Below are 25,820 nucleotides of genomic sequence, written 5' to 3'. Positions count from 1 at the left end.
GAAATCCTCCCTGCTCTTTCCTGGGACAAGTGGAAGTAGCTTTGTCTGCCTTCCCAAGGGAATTCCCCCTTGCAGCTTATCTGAGTCCAGTAAATGATTCTTGATAGGCCATATGCTTTTATTAAAAAGGTTCCAGTACCATACCTGCTTTTGTGCTCTAGCAAGTTATGCTCAGGCTAACCCTGAAGCCCCATGGCTGTTGTCCTGGGATATTGGCATGTACACACGTTGGTGGTCTGAGCAGGGTTTGGCAAGGGGTTAAAAGCTTGGCTGCCACTGGTTCAACCACAGCATAACCATTCCGAGACACTTTGCTATGTCCTAGGACACGCTGCTGGTGCTTCTTATGCTGGAACCCCTGTTTAGGGTTTATCCCAGGATAACAGGCCTGCACGTCTGCATGCTCATGCCTTGTCCCGAGATAAGTGGCTGCACCCATGGTAGAGCATGCTTACCAGATTACATGTTAGCTAAACACAGCAAGGGGCTAGTCAGTGGAGCAAACTTTTAGGAGTGATATATACCATACCAAAGATGTGAAAACCCCACTTCCTTTGGAAGTTAAATCCCATTTTTCTCCGTTAGATAGTCATCAGCACAGGCTAAAATAGTCAGCAGCTACATAGCTCTTCCTACCAGTGAGAAGTCTCTTCTGCTTTTTCACAGTGGTCTTTCCATTTGCTACACTATCCAAATCCATACTCTCCCCCTGTAGTCTCTGCTTCAGTTTTTTCTAGGTTGTCATCCTATGCCCATTATTACCATTGCATGTGAGCACCTTCCAGAGTCCAACATACAAGATGAATTACACTGAGAAAGTCAACCTTCTCTTTTTACATGCTACTCCTAGCTCTCTGTTGTGGAGATTATATTGTGTAATAACAAATGTCCAACCAATGGAAATAAAAGGCTTTGCAATCACAGTTAGCTTTGCTTAGTAAGCCCTTTAGAGTCTAAAGATAGAGGATCTTTTCAGCCGGACCGATGCTTTGTGGCTAATATGGGCTTACCATAACATGTTAAGAGATTTCTGGCACCATCCTTCAGATGAAATAGGTATTTTATCATTTTAAACATCACACTATACAAATGAGAGCCCATCAGATGGCCCTGTATCTTGAGATGATATTCCTTTCTAATATTTCGATCTGAGGTCACTTAGGACTGGCAAAAGGTCATCTGGATGTTTTATTTCTTTACAGAGATCTCAAGGATCCATAGAGATTGAGTTTGCCTTCTCTACAACAGTTAATGATTTAACATAGTCTGTCAGTCATGTCACTTAAACAATGATCCCCGTATTTACTATGTGATTCAATACCTTTGTAAGGTGATCAGGGCAGTGTGAGTGGTACATTTCTGGAGCAATTTGAAGGGGATGGCTGTTGGGTCAAGATGAACAGAGTGTTCTGGAAAGAGTCAGACTTCATGAAAAGTCTCCCTGCTTTGTGAGACTATCGAGGTTTCTATTTCCAAAGTGGGGCTACAGATAGCATCACTTTATAAATCTAAGGTTTAAGCATGCCTATAACAGATCATGCCTGATTGTCTAGAACATAATCAGGTCTCAACATTTTAATTCTGTAGCTGCTTTCTAACTTGCATGTTTGTCACCATTTATCTCTGTACAGATACATGATTGTTGATGCACTGCAGTGAAACCTGATGCCTGGATGTGCGCCATATACTCTTGTATAATGTTTACACGGGCTTCAGTGTCAAATTTTAAGCATATAGTGCAACTGGCTGGGACTAATGTGGTATCAGCAAATGCTTGGCTCATTCATGACCTGTTTTTTCAATGATCAATATTAGAAAACCTCAGTAGAAGGAAACCTCGTTGCAATCACTTTGTTTCTTGACAACAGTTGGTTACTGATATGCATGACTTTTTGTGGGGTCAGGTTTGCAAGCATTTGAGAAGCAGTTCCCTTTACAATATAGTGCACTGGACAGCAAAGACTTTTTGGTAAAATATGACTTGCATCAAAGTTGTCTTCCATTACAAGATCTGCCTATCTTCTGAGCCTTTGGATGTGCTATGTTAGTAGCAAAGGGACAAGTTTGCAGGCTCTTTCTTGGATTAACTTTCATATGTTGGCCCTCTGTACACTGGACCAACCATTGGGCCTGCTGGGGCTTTAGTCAAGAGCTGGTGGTTACTACTATTGGCTTGCACATGTGCTTCAGTTAATGTTAACATCAGGGGTTCAACTTTGGGCTCAATAAAAGTAACATTAGATCTGTATTTAAAGGTGCCACAATCTTGTGAGCTGTTCTTTGTCCTCTCCCCGAACCCCCGGTCTGGCCAAATTAGCTCGCAATTCCCCCTGTGCCACTTCCCATCCTCACTTCATTGCAGGCTGCCAAGGCACCAGGATCTTCACTAGCTTGTCCCCATCTGCCTTAAGGGAGAAGGTCCTGAAGCCCAAGGACCCTAGCTCTTGCCTTGTGACAGTGGGATAAACTTTTGCAACCCTGAGCCATGTCATATGCCAGGGCACAAAAAGGAGCCCTCTACATCCTCTACCAGCATTCTCTGATATGTTACATATTTATTATACCTCTCATCCCCAGGGGTACAGCTCCATATTTCAGCTGCTGTCTATGCAGGCTGCCTCCTTCCCCATTTTTTTTTTTGCCCTGTCCCCATGAGCCATTCAATTTGGAAGTCACCTGTAGGGAAAAGCAGCAAGAGGGGAAGAAGTTTCTGGATGTCCTTTGGACAACAAAAGCCTTTTAATTTTCCCTTTCCATCTTTCCTGGGTAGCGAAATCCCAGATGTGGCCCATCCTTCCCTGCCCTCTCTCTCTCAGTTTTCTTGGAACAGGTCAAGGAAGTTAATCTTGTGTCTCCTTTTCACATCCCTTTGGCAGAAGTACAGTTAGCAAGTAGCCTGGCTACTGAGGAGTCAGAGAAAAGATGCCACTTCACCCTCAGCAGAGTAATCATATTCAGATGTGATGGGTCAGTCCAATAGTGTGCGCCTGGAGTGACCCACTGTGGTGCATGGTGCAGGATCATATGGCTCCACAGGCCAGATCTGCCCTGCAGGCCATATGTTTGACATCCCTGATTTAATCTGTGTGTTTGCAGATTCATGAATAGCATGCCTGCATTTATGTCAGGGACTGAACCAGAAGACTCTTGAACTCCTTTCCAAGCTTGTGATTCTATGATTCAGGATGTCAGTACTACTGCGGATCATGTTCATGTTTGTCTTGCTGACCAGAAGGTCTAGAAATTTAACAAAAAATGAAATATTACATCTTTCAGCATCTTATTCCCTTCCATTGGGCTGGATGTAAGTATTGAGTGACCCACTAACAATGTTGACAATTCTTGCAACAAAAAATGAGTTTTTGCAATCATTGGCACTTTTTCTTAAATCCCCAGCTCCTGGAGTCGAGTGATTTTATAAGATTTAATATTTTAAAATAAGTTTCTAGCCTTTCTGGTTATGGAAAAGAGCTTGAAAACATGACCTGAAGGCTCCAGAACAAGAAAACATATATGAAGAGTCCAACAATTAGTGGCTTCCATATGGACAGTGAAAACCTTTTACTTACTCTACACTTTTCCTGGGTAAGGAACATTGAATCCTAGACAAGGCCTCTCTCCTTGCCCCTTTCTCACAGTTTTCTTTGGAGAAGGTTAGGAAATCACACATTTTGTTTCTCTTTATCTCCCTTATGCAGAAATAAATGTTAAAAAAATAAAAAATGATTTTTATAACATTTATTTCTCAACCAAATAGGGAAAACAGATCAGCCAAAGACCTGGGTAATCCAACAGATTGCATTTCCTTCGTGTGGCCACAAGGTGTCCCCATTACTCTGCAGGCTGATTAGCAGGGTTAGTAGATCAGCAGCTCTAAGCCTAGGAAAGTTCATGCATCTTTGGACCAATTGGTCTCTAAACTGTTCAATCTCAAGGCCTCCAGAGGCAGAGTCTGGCCTGAGTTTTCCTTTCATTATTGGTAGCTGCTTTCTTTTACAGCCAGGAGGTTTTATATTTGGCAAATCAGCATGTTCTAACTTGTATTCAGTCAGAGCCCACAGTGACACCCGGGTAATGACATCCCAGGAAGCGATAATCTGATACAGATATGTCTGGGTGAGACCAACACATTGCTGTGGAATGAAACAGGCTGAGGGGAAGGGAGATGGCTGCTTTTAATCTGCAAATGACAATGGACATCCCAGTTAATGACTAGGATATCTATGGAGGTTTTAATTTCTTTTTAATGGACAAAGCCACAAAATCTTTCCATTATACCAATTCGTGCTACATTTCTGCCAGGAAGGACATTTGCCTTGGTGCATATATCTCATGTGCTTTTTTATGCAGAGCAGAAGAAAGACAGAGTTCTTTCAAAAGATAAACTGCTTTCTGACAGAACTCAGCAATGAAACACAAGGGAATCTGGAACAAATTTTACATCCCCACTCATTTTTCTGAGGGGCAGGATCTACTGTGAATAGAACAGCTCTTGTCTTCTTAGCTCTTTGCAATAATCTGTATGGCCTCTTTGGCTCAATGGGTTGCAAAGGCTGGTAGAATAAATTATGTGCACAAGGAACTAAGGAGGACAAGGTCTTAGGACCTTGGGGATAAATCTCAAGGCCCTCACTCAGTTCTTCTGCACTTAGTCAGGAAAATTCCCAGTGAGTTCAATAGAAATTTGGGCTCCTATAGGCTTTGAGCGTGGTCTTTTTCAGGCAAAACTCCCAGTCATCCTGAGCATGGATATCTGGCTAGAGCCTGAGTCCAGATAATAACAACAAAACTCTGCTTTCTATTTAGAAGACTTTATTGCAGACCAAAGAGACAGGAAAAGAAAGAACAAATACAAGATTCCATGAAAGACAGATAGAGCATGTGCAGTGTGTCACTCATTCTAACTCTTAGCACTGCAGGCCTATCAGACAGGCAGGGAGACCTTTTATAGTCAAATGCACAATATGAAAAGCACAAAAATCTAACCTCTACCCAAAATTGCCATAGCAACATATACCATATTATGGTCTTTGATTCCTGTGCACATATAGCCACAAGTCTGTCCTTTAGAGATAACAACCAGGCTTTTGCAGTCACATGGGCCAAAGCAGAGAAGATCTTTAAAACAGCATTATTTACAGACATTCACAAAGCACAACCACATGGCATGTAAGCTTTTTCATAAGTGGAGTGGTCATTTTAAGTGCACTCAGTATTAGTTTTGGTCTAAAACTGGATACCTGCATATAAGGGACACTGACTCACTCGCCACTGAAATACCGTTGAACAGGGAGGGGATGGTGCTTTTTTTCCATCTTCTTTTAAAAGAATTAATCAAATTGCTTAACATATAAAAATATAAGAACTTTCCCTCCTAAATAGGGACACATATCTATGTACAAAATAAAACAATCCCTCTCCAAATGCATCCAAGGCAGAAATACCAACAGTGAGGAATTCAGAGAATAAAGAAGCCAGTGGACTCAATTTTTCCATTGTTCTGAATTTTGTTCCAGTCAAATGCCAAACTGTGTGATACTAGGACTGTCACATACTCCCCTTACCTCTAGGCTCAACTGATCTCAACTTTGATGCATGATAATATTGAATAGCCAGACAGAAGAAAATTGGCCCAAGGCACCTTTTAACACAATAAGGCAGGTTTCAGTTATTATTGAGAATGAGATTCCTTCCACCTTCAGAGCTGTGCCTGGTTCTTCTGACTGCATTGCCAATCAAGTCTCTTTCCCCATGAAGTGTGAGTAGGTCACAATGGGTTTACACTTTGCTGGCTAGGGGATGTGACCCACCTCTCATTAACATGCCATTGGTGCACAGTGAGGTCTTCATACCATGCCTTAGGAAATCCCTAAGACATGCCACAGGTTTTATGTACATACCTTGCAAAACTATTATGCAGACAAAAGAAAGATGTTAATGAAAAAGAGGTTTATGAATCATGAAAAAATATATAATGGAAAGCTGTAAGTCAGACTGTGAACTCCTGTTCTTCACTGATCAGCAATTGCTTAGACTGGTCCAAGAGGGACGACCATATAGTTCACATGGGGCCCTATTGTTCTTTATGGTAAAGAGACACCTAAAGCTTAACTGGCTGGACTGGGACCACTGTCCATGAAAACCTGTTTAGAGCCCAAGAGTAAAGTAGTTCTTAAGTACAGCATATTGCCTCTAAACGGCTTTCCAGCCCAGCCCCTTCCTCCCAGGTGGAATCCGTGGCTCCATCTCCTGACAACACAGACAAGCACAGGTCAGCAGTGTTGGGTGTAAGTGTCTTTCTGATACTTTAAAAGACCCTTGTCTATGTTCTGATCAGTTCCCGCTGGCCATGCAGTAGGCAGCCTTTGCAGGTAGAATACACAAAAGTGAAGGAATAACTCCTTAGCATTAAGGCCCCTTTCTTCTATATCAAGGCTGACCCTCTATAGTGCTAGTCTTGCCTGCGTGGAGCTATTTCATGCAGCAGCCTGGCTCACGAGTGGCCCAGTTTGACAGTTCCATCAGCTCCACGGAGTTCCTGTCAGCAATTCAGTAGCTACAGTGTGTGCTAGTTATACTATAGACGACGGTTATACAACAGGAATACAGTCCTTTCAGTGTAGCTGTGTTCAATTCTGGGGTGGCTCTGGCCATGTACGTACAATTTCTTTGTTAGAAAGCATTCTGGGAAGATCTCATATGGCATGAAACTTCTGCAATTTGTTCTGCAATTAGCACAGAATCTATTACACGCCTGATGTAATCTGTTTATGCTTATAAAATAATAGTATGTTGCTTTGCTCAGTTATTGGATCACATGATGAACAACCTTGTCAGAAGATATAGTTGCAAGAGAAAAGATATAAGGAAACTCTAATGCTGAATTTCTTGGCCTCTGTGGCTGCCTCCGAATGAGCACAGCCATGTGGTATGTGGCACCACAGACACTTTTGCAGTGCCATATACCGCACATTCAGCTGTTCTCTGTGCTGCAAGGGAGCAGCATGGGGTCAGGGTTTTTTGATCCCTAGATATGCAGAGGTCAAAAAAAACCCTATGGAAAAGAAAAGGGGAGTGGCACACGTGGGGGCAGTGTGTGCTGCTCGTAACTAGAGCCTGGCAGGATCACTGCTCCTGCAGCCCTGGGTGGTCCACAGAACCCGAGGTGCACCACTGCTGGATGTCTCAGGGAACCAAATGTCCATGCACATATGGACGTGGCCTGTGGGTTTACACCATAACATTAACTTTGCATTAATACAGAATTGTCTATGCATTCCTAGGTTTGATCTCCTTTGAGTCAGCTATTCTGCCTTGCAGCCAACTTCTGAGAACAGGCCTTTTGAGATCCTGAATAACCAGGGAGACAAACTTGCATTTTTGTTGAGTGAGGTACATGGCATCAGATTTTTTGAGGTGCTGAAGACTGTCAACTCCTGTGGACTTCAGCTGGCCTGATTCTGTTCCCATTGAAGTGAGTGGTAAAACATTAGCAAGATCTAATACTTGTTGAGCATGTTCAGCACCTAAACAGAATTAGACCCCTTAGGAAGCAACCAAGTCTGCAAATGCTAAATGAGAGAGAATCTTATTTGATTCTTAGCCTGTACAAAATCCATCCTGAAGGAAAGATGAATTTTCACATAAGAGCTCTTCACTTTTAAGTTTCCACCAAGCACAAACAGAGTGATACCCTCCCTCAATCCCGAACATTTTACATCCAAACACCTTATTATCCCCAGAATGTAGTTATGCACCTTTGGACCCATAGATAAGACAATCATGGAAGACAATGTTCCTTGACTGCAAAGGATTGACAATGAGTTATGCACCCACCATCTACTAATTGGCTTGCGTGTGAATGGGACTGGATGTCAGGAAATATCTGCTGTCACATATATCAGGACTGGGTCACTATTTCCCAAGTTATGCCACCAACCTTTGCTGTCATCTTTGACAAGTCATTCATCTTTTTGTGCATTAATTTCTCCTTCACATCTGTAAAATGGGTTGATATCATCACCTTGTCAAAAGTCTGTAAAGAATAATGAGTGAAAAGCACTATGGAAGTGTAAAGGATTTATATCAGCATTACCCTTAGCATAATTTAACAACCAAGGGCTGAGGTATGAAGACAGAAATAGTGTAGCTAGATTAAGGATCTGCATAGTGATGTGAAAAATATCTAAGCAAAGCTGTTTCAGCCTGTGGTCCAACATTTGAAGTAATTTCTCATCGTCTTCTTTCCTCCATGAATTGGCAAATCAACATGTTTCTTACCAATACACTGACATAAATAGTAATACCAACACACTCTGCTTTCTGTTCATATAGTAATAACCAGTGTGCATTGGATTGAAAACCATTTGTCTCAGCCATTGAGCAAACCAAATGTAGGACAGTCACTGACCCAGAACTGTACTGTTATGTCTCTGTAGTCATGGCTAATGTCCAGTATAGGCTACTCAGAGTCCTGGAGCTTGTATATCATATGCTTATTTATCAGTAACTATACTTTACAAATCCTGGGGCTTTGACTAGCCTGTCACAACGTCTGGCCAGTCAGAGTACAGGGATCTGCCTTTCCTCTACTATACACATTGCAAACCACTTTAGCCACTGTTCACTGTAGCTCTCACAACTTCTGTCCAGTTGCATGAAGGAAGTATGCCTTTCCTTCAGCTTCTCATCCCATTCCCTGCTCCAGGAGACTAACCTTTCTGGCAAGCAAGCCACAAGGTAAGCTACTCCTTCCCCTGCTCAATCTGCTTCTTCGCTTTCTGCTCCCTGCCAAAGCTCCCAGTCTCATCTGTTGTTCTGTTTTGCTCCCTGCTCTATCTGTTGTCACAGGCAACTGGTGCTGCCTTAGGGGAGGCATGTGCCCCCCTGCGACCAATCCCGCTGACCGGGCGGGGTGTCCCCGCCACGGCCAATCCCGCCAACTGGGAGGGGGGATGGTGACCACAGCCGTTCTTGCTGCCCACAGCTGATCCCTGCCAATCACTGCAGCCACTTCTGGGAGCGGCTGCAGCAATCGGCCAGCGCTTGCAGGGGGGACACCATGCTCCCACCTGCCCTCCCACCCATGTGACTTGTCAGGGAGTGCACATGCACCCCTGTGCATCCCGTGCATGTTGCCACTGGTTGTTGTGTTCCCTAATCCCCTAAGCCCCAGGATCCCACTCCTTTTCCTTTTTTCTATAACACCAAAGAACAATTTGCTTTTTAGCTTTGTAGCAGTAAAGCTTTTACCCTCCTCTTCCTTTTATATCTCCCATCAATCACATCTTTGGCCACAGGCATATGTTTAACTTAGGGTGCTTATTGTCTCAGGCACAGGGAGGCTCCTCAAGTTCTTTCCTAAGATGTCCCTCCAGTTATGCCAGCAGTTATCCCATTGTAATTAGACCATTGAGGAGACGCACGAGATCAGGATTATGTTTTCCAAGCTGCCAAACATGTGTATGTAACCAGCACCATCCCAACACTCTCCTATAACATGTCATTGTGCCACTGCAGTCAATGCATAGATGAACATCTCCACCAGTCCCTGGTTCTTGCTAAGCCTCACTTCTGTGGCTTTATTCCTGACAGTCAAGGGAAGAACTAATTTTAGGAGTAGGATCTATAGAGGCTGGGAGACCCAGGGTGGATTCCAACATCAGGAGTTTTGTCAGCGGGCTGTGCCAGGCAGAAATGTGCTGCGCTTGTGGGAAGTAACGAATATAGGCTCAGCTCAGCGAAGGTTTCTCCTAGAATCTTAGGCTGCTGGGGCAGTCACAGTCTCGGCTTCTCTGCAGAAAGCAGCTGTGTTACTGAGCCTCAGAGGAGCCTGGTACTACAAGGACACAGGTTGCAATATACGAGGGGTAACTGGCAACAAAGCTGCCATGCCCTTGGGTCTGGTTGAAGGATTGCCTGATGCAGGAAGTTCTCCCTTCAATAGCTGCCTAAAACCCTGCCCCTTTTTTTGTTTCCTGCTGAAGCCTAGATCCTTTCACAAGAAAGGATTCACCAGATAAGCATACTTACTCCCTGAGAACTGAATTACCCAGCGAGAAAAAGGGAGAGAGTTTTTTTTTAAATCAGCCGGTTTGGCCTTGGCTGGCTGCACTTATTGTTACTTGTTAAAGGTGAATAATGTGCTGAGCACCGTACAATGCACATTAAGAACAGCCCCTGCCTCACACAACCCAAGGAGCCTAGTCTGTTCTCAGCCTGCTCTCAGACAAAGCTGTTTGCAGTAACTGCAAGAGACATCTCAAGAGGGTTTTAAGTTCTCAGCAATGAACAGATATCTGTACGCCTGGGATCACACAGCCCAACTACACCAGGCAAGGCTCTGTTAAATCTTGGTTACTCAGAATAACAGCCCTTTTCATTATAAGTTTCTAACAGGAGAAAATGTGCGGGCACTTCCTCTGCCTGATACAGCAGAAGATTGCTGGAAAATATTGGTCACACCCCCAGGCAAAGAAAAAGTCTCTTTCCTTAGGATAATGACATAGGCTACCTATACATGTGCTTAGGAGGTGGGAGGGAGGGGACAAGTTTCAATTAGAGGGGCTCCTGGATATCCACTCTAATTAAAATGCCACAGTGTCACATGTATTAAGCCCCATGTGTTTAAAATGGCCATGGGATGCTTTATCTATAGATGCTTCTCAAGCAAATCCCAGGACATCATTCTCCCCTTGTACTCGGCCTTGGTGGATTACTGTATCCAGTTTTGGGCTCCACAATTCAAAAAGGATGTGGAGAAGCTTGAGGGAGTCCAGAGAAGAGCCACGCGCATGATCAGAGGTCAGGAAAGCAGACTGTATGACAACAGGCTGAGAGCCATGGGACTCTTCAGCCTGGAAAAGCACAGGCTCAGGGGTGGTCTGGTGTCCACCTATAAGTTTATGAGGGGTGCTCACCAGGATCTGGGGAACGTCTGTTCACCAGAGCGCCCCAAAGGATGACAAGGTCCAACAGTCACAAACTCCTCCATGACCGTTTCAGGCTGGACATAAGGAAGAGCTTCTTTACTGTCCAAGCCCCCAAGGTCTCAAACAGACTGCCATCGGAGGTGGTTCAAGCACCTACATTGAATGCCTTCAAGAGACATTTGGATGTTTATCTTGCTGGGATCCGATGACCCCTGCTGACCTTCTCCCCCTGGGGAAGGGGGCTGGACTCAATCTTTTGAGGTCCCTTCTGGCCCTAGTGTCTATGAATCTAACTAAACCTTGTCAAATTAAATTTAAAGTGCCCTGCGGATATTTTAAAACATGCAGGGGCTTAACAGACATGATGCTGCAGTATTCGAATTAGAACCTGGAGTAGACGCTATTGATCAAGTCTGCTCCAACCTGTTCTAATTCAAATGCGAAGGAGCATGGTTATAGGCACCCATAGGTATTACATAGTGTCATTGATCAAGGCAACTTATGTACTAACTGAGCCTTGGGAAGTGGCGGCTGGACAGGGGATCTCAGCCTACAACTGTGAAAAGATTAGCTAAAGCTACATCCCTAAGATCCACTTGGGCATTCTCAAGAAAGTTACACTCATACACCAGTATTCAACTGCGTACAGCTGGGTCTTCTTCCCAGATATGGACAAATATCCTATGGCAATGTGGTAAAGAGGGGTAGGGAGGAAAGAATGAACGAGAGGAAGGGTCTGGGTGGGAATGCTGTGGGCAATGTGAACATGGAGATGGAAAGACTGCAAAGGAAGGTGTCAAGCTGCTCTTTCAACAGCAAGGTGGGGACTCTGGCAATAATAATCATTATTATTATTGCAACAGCACCCGGTAGCCACAGTCACAACACTGCTAGAAATCCAAACACCACTTTTACAACAAAATACTGAACTGTAAACTGGTCAATATGATTCAACATGATCAGCAAAACATTGTCAGGACCAAAAAAACTGCTGCCAAAGGAGAAGATGGATCCAAGTAGTACAGGAATTGTTTTTAACTAGAGAAGCAGAAGGACACCTTGGTGGGCTGTAGAGGAGGCACCCGTTGTGTCACAGTTGTGTTTCAGGCTCATTCTTTACATTGTGAGGGAGCAGTGGCCAGACAATGCCAGCCATGTCACTCCTTTGCATGTCAGTGGCTACAAAAACTGGTGTTCCTTAAATATGCTGACCCAGTGGGTTACATGGTTTAAGAGAACCCTTTATCTTGCAGTGACCTGTGGAACAATGTGACAACAGCTGACCACAGCTGTAGATTATTACTATGTAGTCTCCATTCTGCAGATGGGAAGTGAAGACAGAGGGTCAGATTCTCACCACGCTGGGAGTTTAAATGGGCAATAAAATTCCACTGCCAGATTTAAGTAAAGAAGCCTTCATGTAAATTTCCAACTATCAAAGCATCTTCAACATGGAGGTCCATACTTACCTTGAGATCATGCTGCCTTATGGAGGATGTTAGAACGAGTCTACGACTATGCAGACTCACTGGCCTGTCCTTACAACAAGGAGGCAAAGCAAACACACAAAAGAGACTGTCATAGCCCACGGTCTGTAAGGGCTATAAAACCCCTCAATCCCCAGGAAGTACTTTTGCACCAAACTCCTGTATTCTGGTACCAGGAGGAAAAGACAGGATTTGCCTATTCCAAATCAAAGGCATAAAAAAAGTCTTATTTCATCAGGGAATCCATATTATTTGTGGAAGGGAAGTCAATTAACAAAGGACGTTGATAGCCTAGAGATGAACCAAGAAAAGAAGCAGTAACATTTTTCAGCTCAATGATATATTAATTCAAAGTCACTGAAATTATTTTTAGAGATCGTGTCCATATTACAAAGAAATCCTGGTGACTTGCGCTGACAGCAGTGCAGTTGTGATGGGCTTCCCTTGCAGTGCAGCTGTGCATAGTGGCAGCTTGGCTGGCCCATAGGCAGCCCCTTTGCTACAGATCCCATAAAGTGCTTTAAAACATGGCAATCTCTGCATATTGTATGACAATGATCATATCAGAGGAGCAGAACATTCCTGCAATTCCTACACTATAAAAATTATGAAGATCCTTCACACACTTATTTTTTCAACTCACACCCTTATTTTAAGGGCTTGATCCAATGGAAAAAGATGCTGCCCTTCAGAAAGGTTTTGGATCAGGGCCCATGGACAGCTGTTAACACATACCATGTTTTTTTGCAGTAAAGATACTGTAACATTGAAGCCTTTATGATTTTGCATAGCTTACTCAAGTCGAAGAACAAATGGGATGGAAGAACCCAGAAATAACATAGTCACACAGGCCTGCATTGTGTTGAAAGCAAATAATACTACATTAAGCAGCCAATAAAAATATTGCTTATGACAATGATGATGGACAAAATAATTCATAAGACGATGTGTTGATAGGAAAAAATGTTTCAACTTTCATGAAATCCCAGGCATGATATTTGCTATGTAAGAATAATACATACGGGATGTGTCTACACGTTCATTAATGCGTTTTTGGTAATGCACATTAAAATTCAGTACCTCCATTATGAGGGACTAGAAAAGGGTGCATTAGCCCATTTTAATGTGCATTAGCAAAAATGCATGGCATTTTTTGTGATCCTTTAATGCACATTAAAATAGGCTAATGAACATTAAAGTGTACGTGTAGTTGTGCCCACATGTAAAAGAACAGGCTCTTCACATGAGCCTAAAATAGAGTTTAGCTGCCTGCAAGATTCCAGGTTTCTTGGATAACACAAAGATTGGTCCTGAACATTTCTGGTCCATTAAAATACTATGGCATCTTTTCGTAAGGGTAGGAGTGTTAGCCTTGGTTAAATTCCAACTCAGGTAAATATAATCACTTTGCTACATGTGATTATTGCAATGCACTCTATAGAAAGCTACATCATACATCTATGCAGAAACGGAAGCTGGTGCAGACTTTGGCATGCCCTCCAGTGACGGGGGAAGTAACCTCTGTATATATTTTGCATGTCTTTTTGCAATGCACTTTGTGTTCCTTCATGAGGAAAGATACTTTATGAGCCAAAGCTGCTGCTCTTAGTAAATCTGAGCTGTCATAATGAGAAACTCCAGCAATAGAAGTCTTTCCTCTCTCTCTCTCTCTCTCTGTCTCTCCTGTACAGAGAGGAGGAAGGAAAAAGGGAAAGAATCTCTACAAATGTATCTTGCCGAGATAAGCCAACAATGACTTTTCTCAGGGGCACAGTGAGGACAGCACAAACATGCAATGATTGTGCTAAATGTGCCTGGGAAGCTCACCCTAAAATAAGTCATGGCAAGGTGTCATGCTTGTTTTCCATCACAAGTCAGATGAGACCTCAACGTTTAAACAGTGTTCATTTTGAGGCTTTATGGACCTGATTCAAGACCCACAACAACGAAGTGGAGCTTTACAGTGCCTTCAGTGGGCTTTGTAAATTCACAAAGCCTGGAGGGTAAGTCAGAAAGCAGTTGGCTCAGTGTCAGGCAGAGTACCCTGGAGGAGTTAAGACAACACCTTGTATGGTGCAAGTTGCACCTCACACCACATTTGGCTTGATCCATTAAAGACACACAAATAGAAAACACAGCAGTGGCAGGAGCATACATGTACATTTAAATGTACATAGCTGACAATTTTTTTGTCTCAAGTCTGTTATCACCAATTCTGTGACTTGCTATAAAAGTTCTCAATCCCAGAGTACTTACTGTACCACAACTGGTTTATAAGTGGCTTGTTTTGCCTCTTTGGAAGGGAAGCTGGGAACCAGACCTCTTATTTTAAAGGCCAGTGTTTTTGCCTTTAAAATTTACACCACCAAAAATGAGGGAGTAGAGAGTGAAAGCTGCTGTGAGGTCTGCCTTCCTGCAAATGTTCTGGTAATACAGCATGAGACTGGAAAGAGGATCAGGCTCTCATGCTAAATTTGAAAAAAAAAAAAATACCCCAAAACAAAACAAGTTTCCAGCATATGTCTCCAATAATGTTTTTAACAGACTGGGGGACCAAAATGGCACTTTCTATTGTTTCACTAGAGAGTCCTAAGCTGGTATTTCACAGTAAGTACTGGTACCTAAATACAACTGAAGGATGTGCTAGACCTCAGCCTTGTATAGCACAATACCGAGTGATACAGGGGTGGGCAAAATGCGGCCCTCCAGGCTATTCTATCTGGCTCATGGCTATAGATAATTAATATTTATCTGCCCCTGGCTGCCTGTCATGCAGCCCTCAATGGCTTGCCAAAACTCAGTAAGCATCCCTCTGCCCAAAATAATTGTCTGCTCCTGGATGTTTTCCAGCTACCATCAATACTTGCTGGTTACTTCATTCCTTCCCACCCCCATAAGCTCTGTTGCTGACTATCTTTTTAAATTAAAAGTTCAGATGGTATTGTTTTCCTATATGTATATGTGTGTGCATGTGTATGCATGCACAAAACACACACACACACACACACACACACACAATATGAAACCCCAAAATACCATGTCAAGGTGATTGCTCTTACCAGGGAAAAACAAGCACGCACAAACACACACCTGCCTAACAAGATTCAAAACGTGTCAAAACTGAAACATTTAGCATCCATCCAGCCCCAGATTGCAGTGCAAACAGTCCAGGCATGTTAACAAGTCTGCAGTCCACCTCTACAATGAGCATTCACAAGCTGCCCCTAGTTCACAAGACTGATTCTTTAGAAGGTGGCTCCACCGTGCTGGCTGGGTTGGAGGCTTGGTTCATGTGTGTTACCAGAGGTGATGTTTCCCCTTCAGATTTGCAGTTTGGAATCGCTTCTACATTGACTTCTTTTAGGTCCTGCTCTTTGTCCTTCATTTCTTTTTGATTCAGATAATGAAGAATGCCCGCTCCCAGGGCATCTCCTTCAACGTTCACAACAGTGGTGGTTCGGTCCCTGGGCAATGGTAAAAGCATACAGGCAGCCTTTTAACTTAAGAGGCACAATTCAGTGTATAGGGCCAAATGCATCCCTGCTATAACTCCCTGAAGTCAATGGAGATAGTGAATGGATATGCTTGGCTCATGCTGTATATGCAATGGCATTAGATGTTCTCATTATGCCTTACCACAGTTTAAGCAGTGTGCAGTGCAAGTGTTTTATGGGTAAGCCCACCTTGGTTTCTACACTTCCTGCCAGTGCAGTGCTCTTCCCCCAGGCAGGGGAGGAAGCACAAGTGGTCTCCTCTGAAGCAGGTGTCCTGGCCTATCTCATAGAAAAGCAAGTGCCAATTGTGTTTCCGGATCCTCAAGATCAAGCACCTTTACTGTACTGATCAATACCGCCACTGCCCCTCTCCCCGTCTCCAGTAGCACAGGAATTGAGAGCCCTGAATCCAATTCTCAACCCTGATCTCTGTGTTGGAAACTCTCAATTCCACTGCTGTCCTGCCATCAAAACTGCAAGCAGCACCGAGTTGCCAAGTGTGCCTATGGATGAGGCAGGCCCTACAGCTTGCCTGTCATTAGGGATAACAAGCTCAATCATGCACACATGGATGTGGATACTCTCTTACAGAGCATAAATAGGATTTGTTTGTTCATGGTCTCCTCTGCCACTCAGCTAATTTTCACTGGCGTCTATGTGTGCCCAGTTTTTCATAATCCTTTTTCTCTGCCTTTGCTGTCTCCCCTCTGTACAATGAAACCTAGTAATAGTCTTGCCTGAATTTGCAGACCCTGATGTTCAGGTAAGCATAAAACCAGGCAGAAAGTCCTTGCCCGACACTAGAGCTTCTGTCTTAGCTTGGCCCCATGTCATATCCCACTGGCCTTTGGCCATACCACACAAAATAATGTAACATGGATACAATTTAATGGAAGAAGGTTTAAAGGCCATTTGGTTACTTTGAAGTGGTAGAGATAATTAAACTGATGGGTGGCTGGTAAGAAAATGTACATTCTCTTCATCTACACTCAGTCATTTTCTGGTCTAATTATATCATCATGTGCTTAACTTGTGACTTTGTACTGTTTGATTACTTAATGTTTTATATGCAGACATGTCACAGGACCATTTTTCTTCCTATAATTACAATCATGCAGGATGCAACAACAAGGCTGACATCCATGACTAGAACACAGCACTGATCACAATGCTTGGAAGGGAAGGTGGCCTGCATTAACTAACTGGAGCTCAGAGCCACATGGCCCTGTACTCCATGATACTTGGGGCTCCCAGTGGTACATGGGAAAGCACAACCAATGTCACACTCCCCAAGAAGCAAGGACAGCAGTTCCCAATGTGAAGCAGCACATAATTGCTCTGATTGCTCCTCCCTGCATATTTTGAGGTGGCTCCTGCCCCGGGGGGCAATAGCAGGGAGCAGACCATGGGCTCCAGGCAACAAGAGGCACTACACAAGGGCCAAGTATGCTCAAGGCAGAAAGCCTGTTGCTCTTTTCCCTCACCTTGTACACTCGCTGGTAATCCAGCCAATGGATTGGGTCCAACAGCCTTCTCCAGTCAGTGGTCTTGAATGCAGATCATCTCACTAGCTCTTTAAATGTCAGGGTCTAAGTACTTTAAAATTGAGCTTTTGGGCATATTAAGATTGGCTATTCAACTTTCTGCTCTCCAAGGATTAACAGTCAGCAAGTAAAGCTTTACTATAGCTGCACACGTGCTCTAGTTATAAATCTGCTGAGAAGAATGGGAAGGGTCAGAGGCTTATATGAGTGCTGGAGAGGACAAGCTGGGAGTCCCAGGTCCACAGAGCTTACTCCAGTGCCATGAAAAAAAGCTGGAAATGCTGCTTATACCTCTTAGGTGTTTGTATCTATTCCCACGTCACTCAATTGAGCTATGAAACATCTTTTAACTTTTCCAGGAGAAGGATGAGTTATTTTGTAGTGAGATACAAAGTCAAATTGAGGAGCACTGAGAAGGTTGAATTTCAGGATACACTCTTTCAGGCTGTGGGAAGGATAATCTCTCCAAGAGAGCTGTCTGAACCATGCATCTCCCCAGTTCTCAGCATCTGTTTTTTTTTTCCTTCTAATTAATTTTCAACTAATTTCTAGCCATACTCTCTTGTCCAACTCTTAACAATAATGCCCACTAAGGGAACTAAAGTCAAAGGTATAGTATAATCTGAATATGGACTTGATGATCTGCCCTACAGCTTTTATTTAACTGAGAAGGGTTTTCTCTTTATATCATTCTTTGACATTTCTGGTAAGTGAGTGATTTGGGCTTTTATTTTTTAAGACTACTGCTGTAATTTCCCTGCATAGGCAACAGCAGGTAAGCAATGTATGAAGTACTTACACAATCCAGTCCACTGCTAATATCAAAGACAAATCATTTGTAGGAAGTCCAATGGCCTCCAGGATGATGGCAATGGTAAGAACTCCACCCGATGGGACTCCAGCTGCTCCGACGCTGGATGCAGTGGCAGTGACACTGAAAGTGCATTCAAACAGGTTGGCACAGTTTTTGGTTAGCATGCTCACCCACCAGCCACAGCATATATTTGCCTAAAGCAGGAATTTTAACCAAAGCAGACATGTAATTTTTTTTTCTGCTGATGCACAAAAATGGAGATGAATAAGAATGGGTCCCGAGTGCTGTTATTCTTACGCCTCTAACTAGTTCATAAAGTACGGGCTCTGCTCTTTCTGCTGTCACTGTAGATTCAGGAATTATCAAGGCTGGGACCCAGATGTCAACATAAATATGGAAAGGAAAATAAGGGTTTGGACTAGTGGTAAAGAAACAAACTATGGGATTTGGCAGCTTCCAATATGGGAAGTAAAGGCAAATGAGGGGTTAATGAGGAAGAATAGGGAAATGGGAAAGGGCTTGTTTAGAGCAACCAGAGAGACTCCAGAGGGCCCCACACCAACTTACTGGGTTAAGTGAGCTCATATCTACAGAACAGCAGTGCAAGTCATCCAGTGCCTGGATGGGAGGAAGGAGAGCCTCTGCCTTAGCCTCTGCTGAGGTACCCAACACATGTAATGTCAGTTTGGCCATGCAATTACCAAAGTCTGGTAATAAGCAAAGGAGGGAGCATGGGAGGGAGGAAAGGGAGAAAAGGTTTTGTGATCCCTAGCAACCATGTAAGATTCCAAATTTCTAAGTGTCCAAATTGATACAATAACTGTTAAAACAAGGTCTATACAGCCTGACACACTCCTGCTATATCATTATACAGTATAGCCAGAGGGCTAGAATCTGAACTGCTAGTTACTAAAAATGATTACAGTAAAAAGCAGGAAGACTACAGGTTTAATGTTGTGTTTAGGAGCCAAGGCAATGTGGTCTTAATAGTCAACAACTTACAGAATAGTGAAGATCTGTCCAGCATTGAGGTCAACATTATTCAGCTGAGCAATAAACACAGCTGCCACACACTGGAATATAGCAGCTCCATCCATGTTCACAGTAGCCCCAATAGGAAGGATAAATCTACTGATCCTCTTGTCCACGCCATTGTTTTCTTCAGTACACTTGATCATCGATGGGAGAGTAGCTGAGCTACGAAGATAAGAGAAAAAAAAAATCATGTATCAGACAGGTCCTCTGTGACTCAATGTACATCTCCAGTTATTGCTATCTTTTCCAGTCCCATACCAAGATTTTCAAAATTGACTTGTAGCTTTGAGACTGACATGAGACATCTGAAAAGGGCTTCAGTTTTATCCAGAACTGTTAGTTGATTTTGAAAATCTGAGCCTTAAATTGTGTCATTTAATTGCCAAAGGGAAAGGCTCTGGTCAGCCTCAGGATTAACTGGCTAGTTTTTCCAATGATATAAAATTCAGACATTTTTTGTTTACAGATGCTGGTAGAGAAGAAATAGTACAGCTGAACTAAATCAGCTTTGAGGCCCAGTTAAAAGGTCTGCAATGACATAAGTCTTCCCAACATCACCACAGAGGTTTGGTTGGCCCAGACACTGAACTCATCTTGCAAACATTTTAGAACACAAGAGGGACTTGCACCCTTTTACCAAGGCACTATTGGAAAATTATGTATCTTGGTTTTGGTTTATACTGAATAATTTTAATAGCACTCTAAGCTTACAATTTTAGGCAACTCCTGATTTTCATGCTATAACAATCACATTATGGTACAGACCAGTTGCGTTGGTAGGGCATAGGACTGGAGGCTAGAGTTCAAGGCCCATTCCTGGCTTTCGCTGATCTGATGTCCGACTACAGGCAACCTATTTCCCATCTCTATGTCTTATCTGTCTCTTCCTTATGCACAACTTTTGACCGACTTATATACAGTGCTGTACAAAGGAAGTCTGATGCCCAGGGCAAGCCCTCAGCAGCAGCCCACCCTTGCCCCACACACAGATCAGGGGGCACATGCCTGCCCCCCCCCACTTGCCCAGGAGTACATGCAGCAGTGGAAGCTGCACCCGCCCCCCCCCAACAAGCCGCTCGCAGCTTTGTCCCGCAACCCACCTCGGCTAGGCAGCGCCTATTGATACCCTTTTGATTCAGTGCCTGGGGGGGGTCACCCCACTCACCCCTCCTTTGCTATGGTACTGCTTGTATATTTAGATTAGAAGCTTTTAGAGTAAGAACTTTGTCTAGGGCATGACAAAATGGAGTTTCAGTCCCGCTTGGGTGTTACTGTAGTTTGAAAATAAATACAAACGTGCATGAAATAGAACAGTGATGCATTTATCTGAATTAACATGTCTCTTGATTTTTATAAAAGAAGAAAATATGTATATTTTATGACTTTCAAATCTAAAACTCAAGTTTCCTGCCTCAAAGTGCTGTAGCAGCAGCCTCAACAAATTACCTATATTTCTTTGCAAACCCTCGGTTTAATTTTTAATTGAATCCAGACAACATCCTCATTCAATACATCTTCTGCTCTTATCACAACAAACCTGCACTAACATAGCACCAGGTATGGGTCCTGATCTGAAGTTCCTGCAGTAGTTTTCACAGTGGGAAGAAAGGTATGGATAACAGACTTACTAGTCAAACAGTTGTGGGTCATCAAGAATAAAACATTATGGGGCTAGACCCATAACTCATATAAACTGGCCTAAGCCACTAGTATAAACTGGCCTAGGCCACTGAAGGTAATAGAACTGCATCAATTGATACCAGCTGATAATCCAGTTCCCTACTGAGAGATGGACCTTAAGTGGAACATTAAAACAGCCCTGAACCACAGTTTCTTCACCTTCACAGAGCTTGGACACCTGTATTACCCCTCTTACAACTGAAGGGCAGGTGGAGAGGATTTCTTTTGTTGTTCTGTCACTCCAAGTGTTTCCTAGTCAGCACTATGCTGTCCCAATAGCCATCTCAGGATTTTATTTCTGGAGACCTACCAAATACACAATTTAATGGAAATCGTGTAATTGGCAGTCTCTCACGATCATGAAATAGCTGGTTCCCCATGAAAAAGCGCGGGGAATCCACTATGTTTAAAAAGCCAGCAAAAAGCTCTCCCCTAGAAGGGCTAGGGAATAGCAAAAGAAGCAACAAGAAAATAAAGGCAAAGTGCCCATCTCCTGAAGGGGGGGTGGGGAGGGTGGCAGTGAGTGGAGGGAGAGGCTGGAAAGTTCATGTCTCTGGTCTCCAGAAGGGGAGTGGTGGGGGAGCAGGGAAAAGTCCTGCTTTATTTTAGCCAGATAGCTAGCTAGCTTTATACTTTATTTGGGTAGGGAACTGGTTAATGCCACTATTAAACTGTTTGTTTACTCAGTAACTATTACCCTTCCCCCCTTGAGAAGGGTGATAATTAATGAATTAACAAGCCAGGCAGCTCTAGTTAGGGCTACAGCTTTCAATCAGTGCCTGGGAGGAGTAGGACTTGCAGTGCTCCTCAGCCAATCAGAGGCCCTGCTTTGTTCCCTCTTCAAAATGGCAGGCCCGGCCATCATACAGCCATGAAATCGGGGGCCCTGGCCATGTTACAGCCATGTAATTGGTCGCCAGGGCCTGTGAGTTTAGTAGGTCCCTACTTATTTCTTGTAGCCAAGTTTAACTATTTCCAGCTGAAGTACACCTTGTTGGCAAAACAAGGTTGCCATGTTCTTTGGCTATGATCAGTAAAGTACTTTTTTTTCCCCACACGGGAATACAAACAAACAGCTTATTAGTCTTGCATCCATTTGCTGAAGCACGTGCACCCCTGGAACCCAAGGTCCATACGAGTCAAAAGGAAGGGATGGTGCATCAAAGCCTTTTGTTGAGGTGCATGGAATATATTGCTGCTGACAAAAAGCTCCAGAAAAAATTACACCTGGACATAAAATTACTCCACATGGGCTGCCTATACACATGCTCTGGCATGGGAGAAGGCTGTTTTAATTACAGTGGTTCCTGGACAGCCACTCTAATTAAATTAAAGCAGCTTATTGTCACATGCATTAAGCTCCATGCACATTTCAAAATGGCTGTGGCATGCTTTATCTAAAGTGAGGGTTACCATATGTTTAGGTTTTCCAGGACATGTCCTTTTTGTGTCCTCCAATCTCCGTCCTGCCAGGTTTTTTTTTAAATCTGAACAAATGTCCAGGATATTGCTCTGCTCCACTGGTCGGAGCAGGGGGAGGGCAACTGGAGGCAGGGGGCACCACATGCGTCTGCACACGCACATACACGTGTCCAGCATGCAGCTTGGCACGGTGGTGGGAGCAGCCTTGGCAGCTGGGTGTAGGGATTGCAGGGCCAGAGCTTGGAGACTGTCAGGGAGAGGAGAGTTGGTGGGCCAGGGTGTGTGAGGAGGGCAGGTGCCTGCCAGTGCTGAGGGATGCTGTCCAGGTGTTAGGGCTGTGGAAGGGCACAGGGCCAGGGGGGAAGTGCCTGCCCCTCCAGTGGGGGAACAGGGCAGGGGCAGGCCCTTCAGGGGCAGTAGGGAACTGCATGGCTGGGCTAGTGGCATCAGTGGCTGGTGCCCATGGTCGCAGGGACAGGCACCTGGGAGATGCTGCCTAGGGGGGTCGTGGCCAGGCTGTCTGGCACAGTGCAGGAGCCCCAGTGCAGAACAGGGTTTCCATAGGCCACCACTCCTCGTTCCTCCAGCCTGTGCTGAGGCCAGACTCACTCCGCCACCACTCACACAATCAGAGTCGCCGCAGCCACTGCGTTCCGGCCCAGTCAGGATGGGGCAGCTGGCAGCCCCCTCTGGTAGGGCTGGGGGGAGCAGGGGGGCTTCAGCTTAGAAGTGAAGGACATTTGGGGGGTGGGGCCCAACAGGTGTCCTCTTTTTTGGAACTGGAAATATGGTAACCCTAAAGCTCATTCAGCAAGGTTTAGATAAAGCGAGTCCGCAGCCATTTTGAAACACATGGAGCTTAATACACATGCAGGTAATGCGACGCTAGAGCGTTCTAATTAGAATGCAGAACAGACTCGATGAACCGAATCTGCTCTGACATGTTCTCATTTGAATGCGAATGAGCACATCTGTAGGCATCCACGGTGTCCAACTGACTTTGCAGGGGAGGAACTGTATGCCCAGGCACTATCCTATGCAAACCCAAAGACAATATGTGGGTCTAAATAAAATTAAAATATGAAATATTAAAATATGGAATATAACTAGTTTACAGTGGCTGCGTATGAGAAAGAAGCACAATAGCTCACCTGGAGCAAGTAGCAAAGGCTGTTGCAAATGGCATTATAAGTCCTAAGAGAAAGCTGTAAGGATTTTTGCGTGTGAATGCAAAATAAATAAGTGGCAAAATGATTCCTCCATGGATGACATGACCCAGAATCGAGGCAAAAATGTACTTCCCCAAGCTGGTCACCAGAAGTGTTATATCTTCCATTTCCACAATCTTGCTCCCAACAAGGAACATGATGCCAATAGGCACATACCTGTGTAAAGACAAAGCAGGAAGAAACATGAGAGACCAGCCTCAAAAAGACACGACATTTCTGTTTAGGGACCAATTCTTCCTGTTCATAAGTATCTCCCAGCAACCCAGCTTTGCCCTGCTGCTGAAATACCACCACCATAGAACCAATGAATACCCAGGGCCCTGTGCCCTACATGCTCCTGTGAAACTAATAGGGTACCTCTTGGTTGCTGGAAGGGATGTTGTCAAGCTGGATAAGCTGTTTTTGGCCTGCAGATGGAAAAAAAGACATTCAAGGAGGCCTGTGCCTTGGGGAAAGGCAGCCAGGCCGGGTGTGGACTGGCCAAAGCTGTCAGGGAGACAGCATGCTGATAGGGGAGAGTGTAAAAGGAGACTGCAATGTGGAGATTTACTCCCTCAGGAAGGATGCCAGGCGAATGCCCAGTTCTAAGAAGGGGCACGGTCTCTCCAGGGAAGGCTGGAGCTGGAAAGGTACCAGGGAGCAGTGCCACATCTAGAGCTGGGAAGAAGGAGGGGGGTGGTGACAGAGGAGGAGGGTGCTGAAGGAAAGCTGCCAACAAGCTGAGACTGATGGCAGCAGCTTGATGAAGTCTGTTGAACAAAGTGAGCGACACGTGCATGCCAGCCCATTCACCACGGGACAGAAAGAGCTGCGTCAGCCACAATGGCAGAGGCTGCTAATGAGTGCTTGGGTGCACACAGAAAGCATTTAGCTCAGCAACTAGTCTACAGACCTCAAGCTTCTCGATTCGCACTGAAGCCAAAAGGCTGCCCCCGCCTCTTCTCTCTGTAGACACCCAAATTCTTCGGAGGCCAGGTATGCGTTGGGGCCTCCTTTGTCAGAAACAAAGGGAGAAGCTCTGCAGGTAGGTCCAAACCTCATCTCCAGCTGCAGCCATTGACCTGAGTTTAGCTCTTGTAGAGTTGATCCTGCCTCCAATACATACAGTGCAGCAAGACAGCACTCACAGGGACCTTCCATTGGGAAGGAAGGAGGAGGATCTCCTTGTGTGCTTAGCAGATACTGAGCAAAGGAACTAAAGGATGTTTTTATCTCCCCAATTGCCTCTGGGCATAACTAAACTTGAGGAAGCTTGGCCAAGCCTCCGACAGCTTGAAAACATATCCAATCCTAAAAGCTCTTCACTTGCCATCATTCTCCACATGTATCCTACTTCACTCAGTGTCAGCTCCTCTCCTTGTGAGGCCACTCAGTTTGAGCATGAATTCGAGCCTCACTCCAGACTTGTGCTGGAGGTTGCCTCAGCTGTCCACAAGTCTCCAGTCATTCAGGCTGAAGAATCAAAAGTGGTAAATCAGATGGTGGCCACACCACTCCCGTGTGCCACTAGCTACAGACACTAGTGGGCCTGAGCCATGAGAGCCTGACAGGCTTGGGATGGCCCTTTGATTGGCTGCCCATAACCCACAGGGCTTGGTTCCTGGATGAGGATGAAGAGGCAAGCAGGTTCTTATGGTGTAAGCATGATTTTGCCCTTCCCTAACCACCACTTGGAAAGCCAGAATGATTTGAGTAGTTCTGAGGACACAAGAGAACATAGTATTACAGAAGGGTAGAGGAGGAGAGAGAATTACTATACACTGTTGTGCGAGGCACCAAGGCATTCCAGTAATCCACAAAGCAAAGGATTACACACTGACTGATTAACTTGGAGTGTTAGCTTTGTAATGAGTGGAGTATGAGAAGCCCTACCTATCAGAGTTTGATATCCCAGGAATTACACTCAAGAGTGAAAGCCTTAAGCAGCTTTGAGACTTTTAAATGTAAATCCCTTCTGACAGTAACTAATGTAAAGGTCTGTATGTACAAGGTCACACGTCTTGTCAAATCCTTTCCACTCCTTGAAGAAAAAAAGCAAGTGTAAAACCTGCAAGCTTAAGGGAAAAATGCACCTGTGAAGAGGCATATATATATAACTTAAGGGGGTGGGGGGAGCCTCAATTGAAAGAGTTCTTGGAGCAACTCTGGGAGAAGCTGCTGCTGCTCAGCTGGACCAAGAATAAG

General features: G+C 44.4%; 1 protein-coding gene across 1 annotated transcript in view; it reads right to left on the bottom strand.

Annotated features, from left to right (window-relative positions):
• Positions 1 to 4,795: 4,795 nt before the first annotated feature.
• Positions 4,796 to 25,820, bottom strand: part of SLC1A4 (solute carrier family 1 member 4) — a 49,805-nt gene continuing 28,780 nt past the window's right edge. Inside the window, exons 5-8 of the mRNA XM_090050688.1 lie at positions 23,559 to 23,792; positions 19,273 to 19,467; positions 18,256 to 18,390; positions 4,796 to 15,882 (exon numbers count right to left, since the gene is read on the bottom strand). Coding sequence (XP_089906814.1) covers positions 15,648 to 15,882; positions 18,256 to 18,390; positions 19,273 to 19,467; positions 23,559 to 23,792 — 799 coding nt within the window. The 3' untranslated portion in view covers positions 4,796 to 15,647. The remainder of the gene's footprint in view (positions 15,883 to 18,255; positions 18,391 to 19,272; positions 19,468 to 23,558; positions 23,793 to 25,820) is intronic.

Source organism: Crocodylus siamensis, chromosome 1, assembly GCF_052110815.1.
Source record: "Crocodylus siamensis isolate JL-2025a chromosome 1, ASM5211081v1, whole genome shotgun sequence".
NCBI classification, from domain to species: Eukaryota; Metazoa; Chordata; order Crocodylia; family Crocodylidae; genus Crocodylus; species Crocodylus siamensis.
This window is presented reverse-complemented; position numbering and strand designations above follow the sequence as displayed.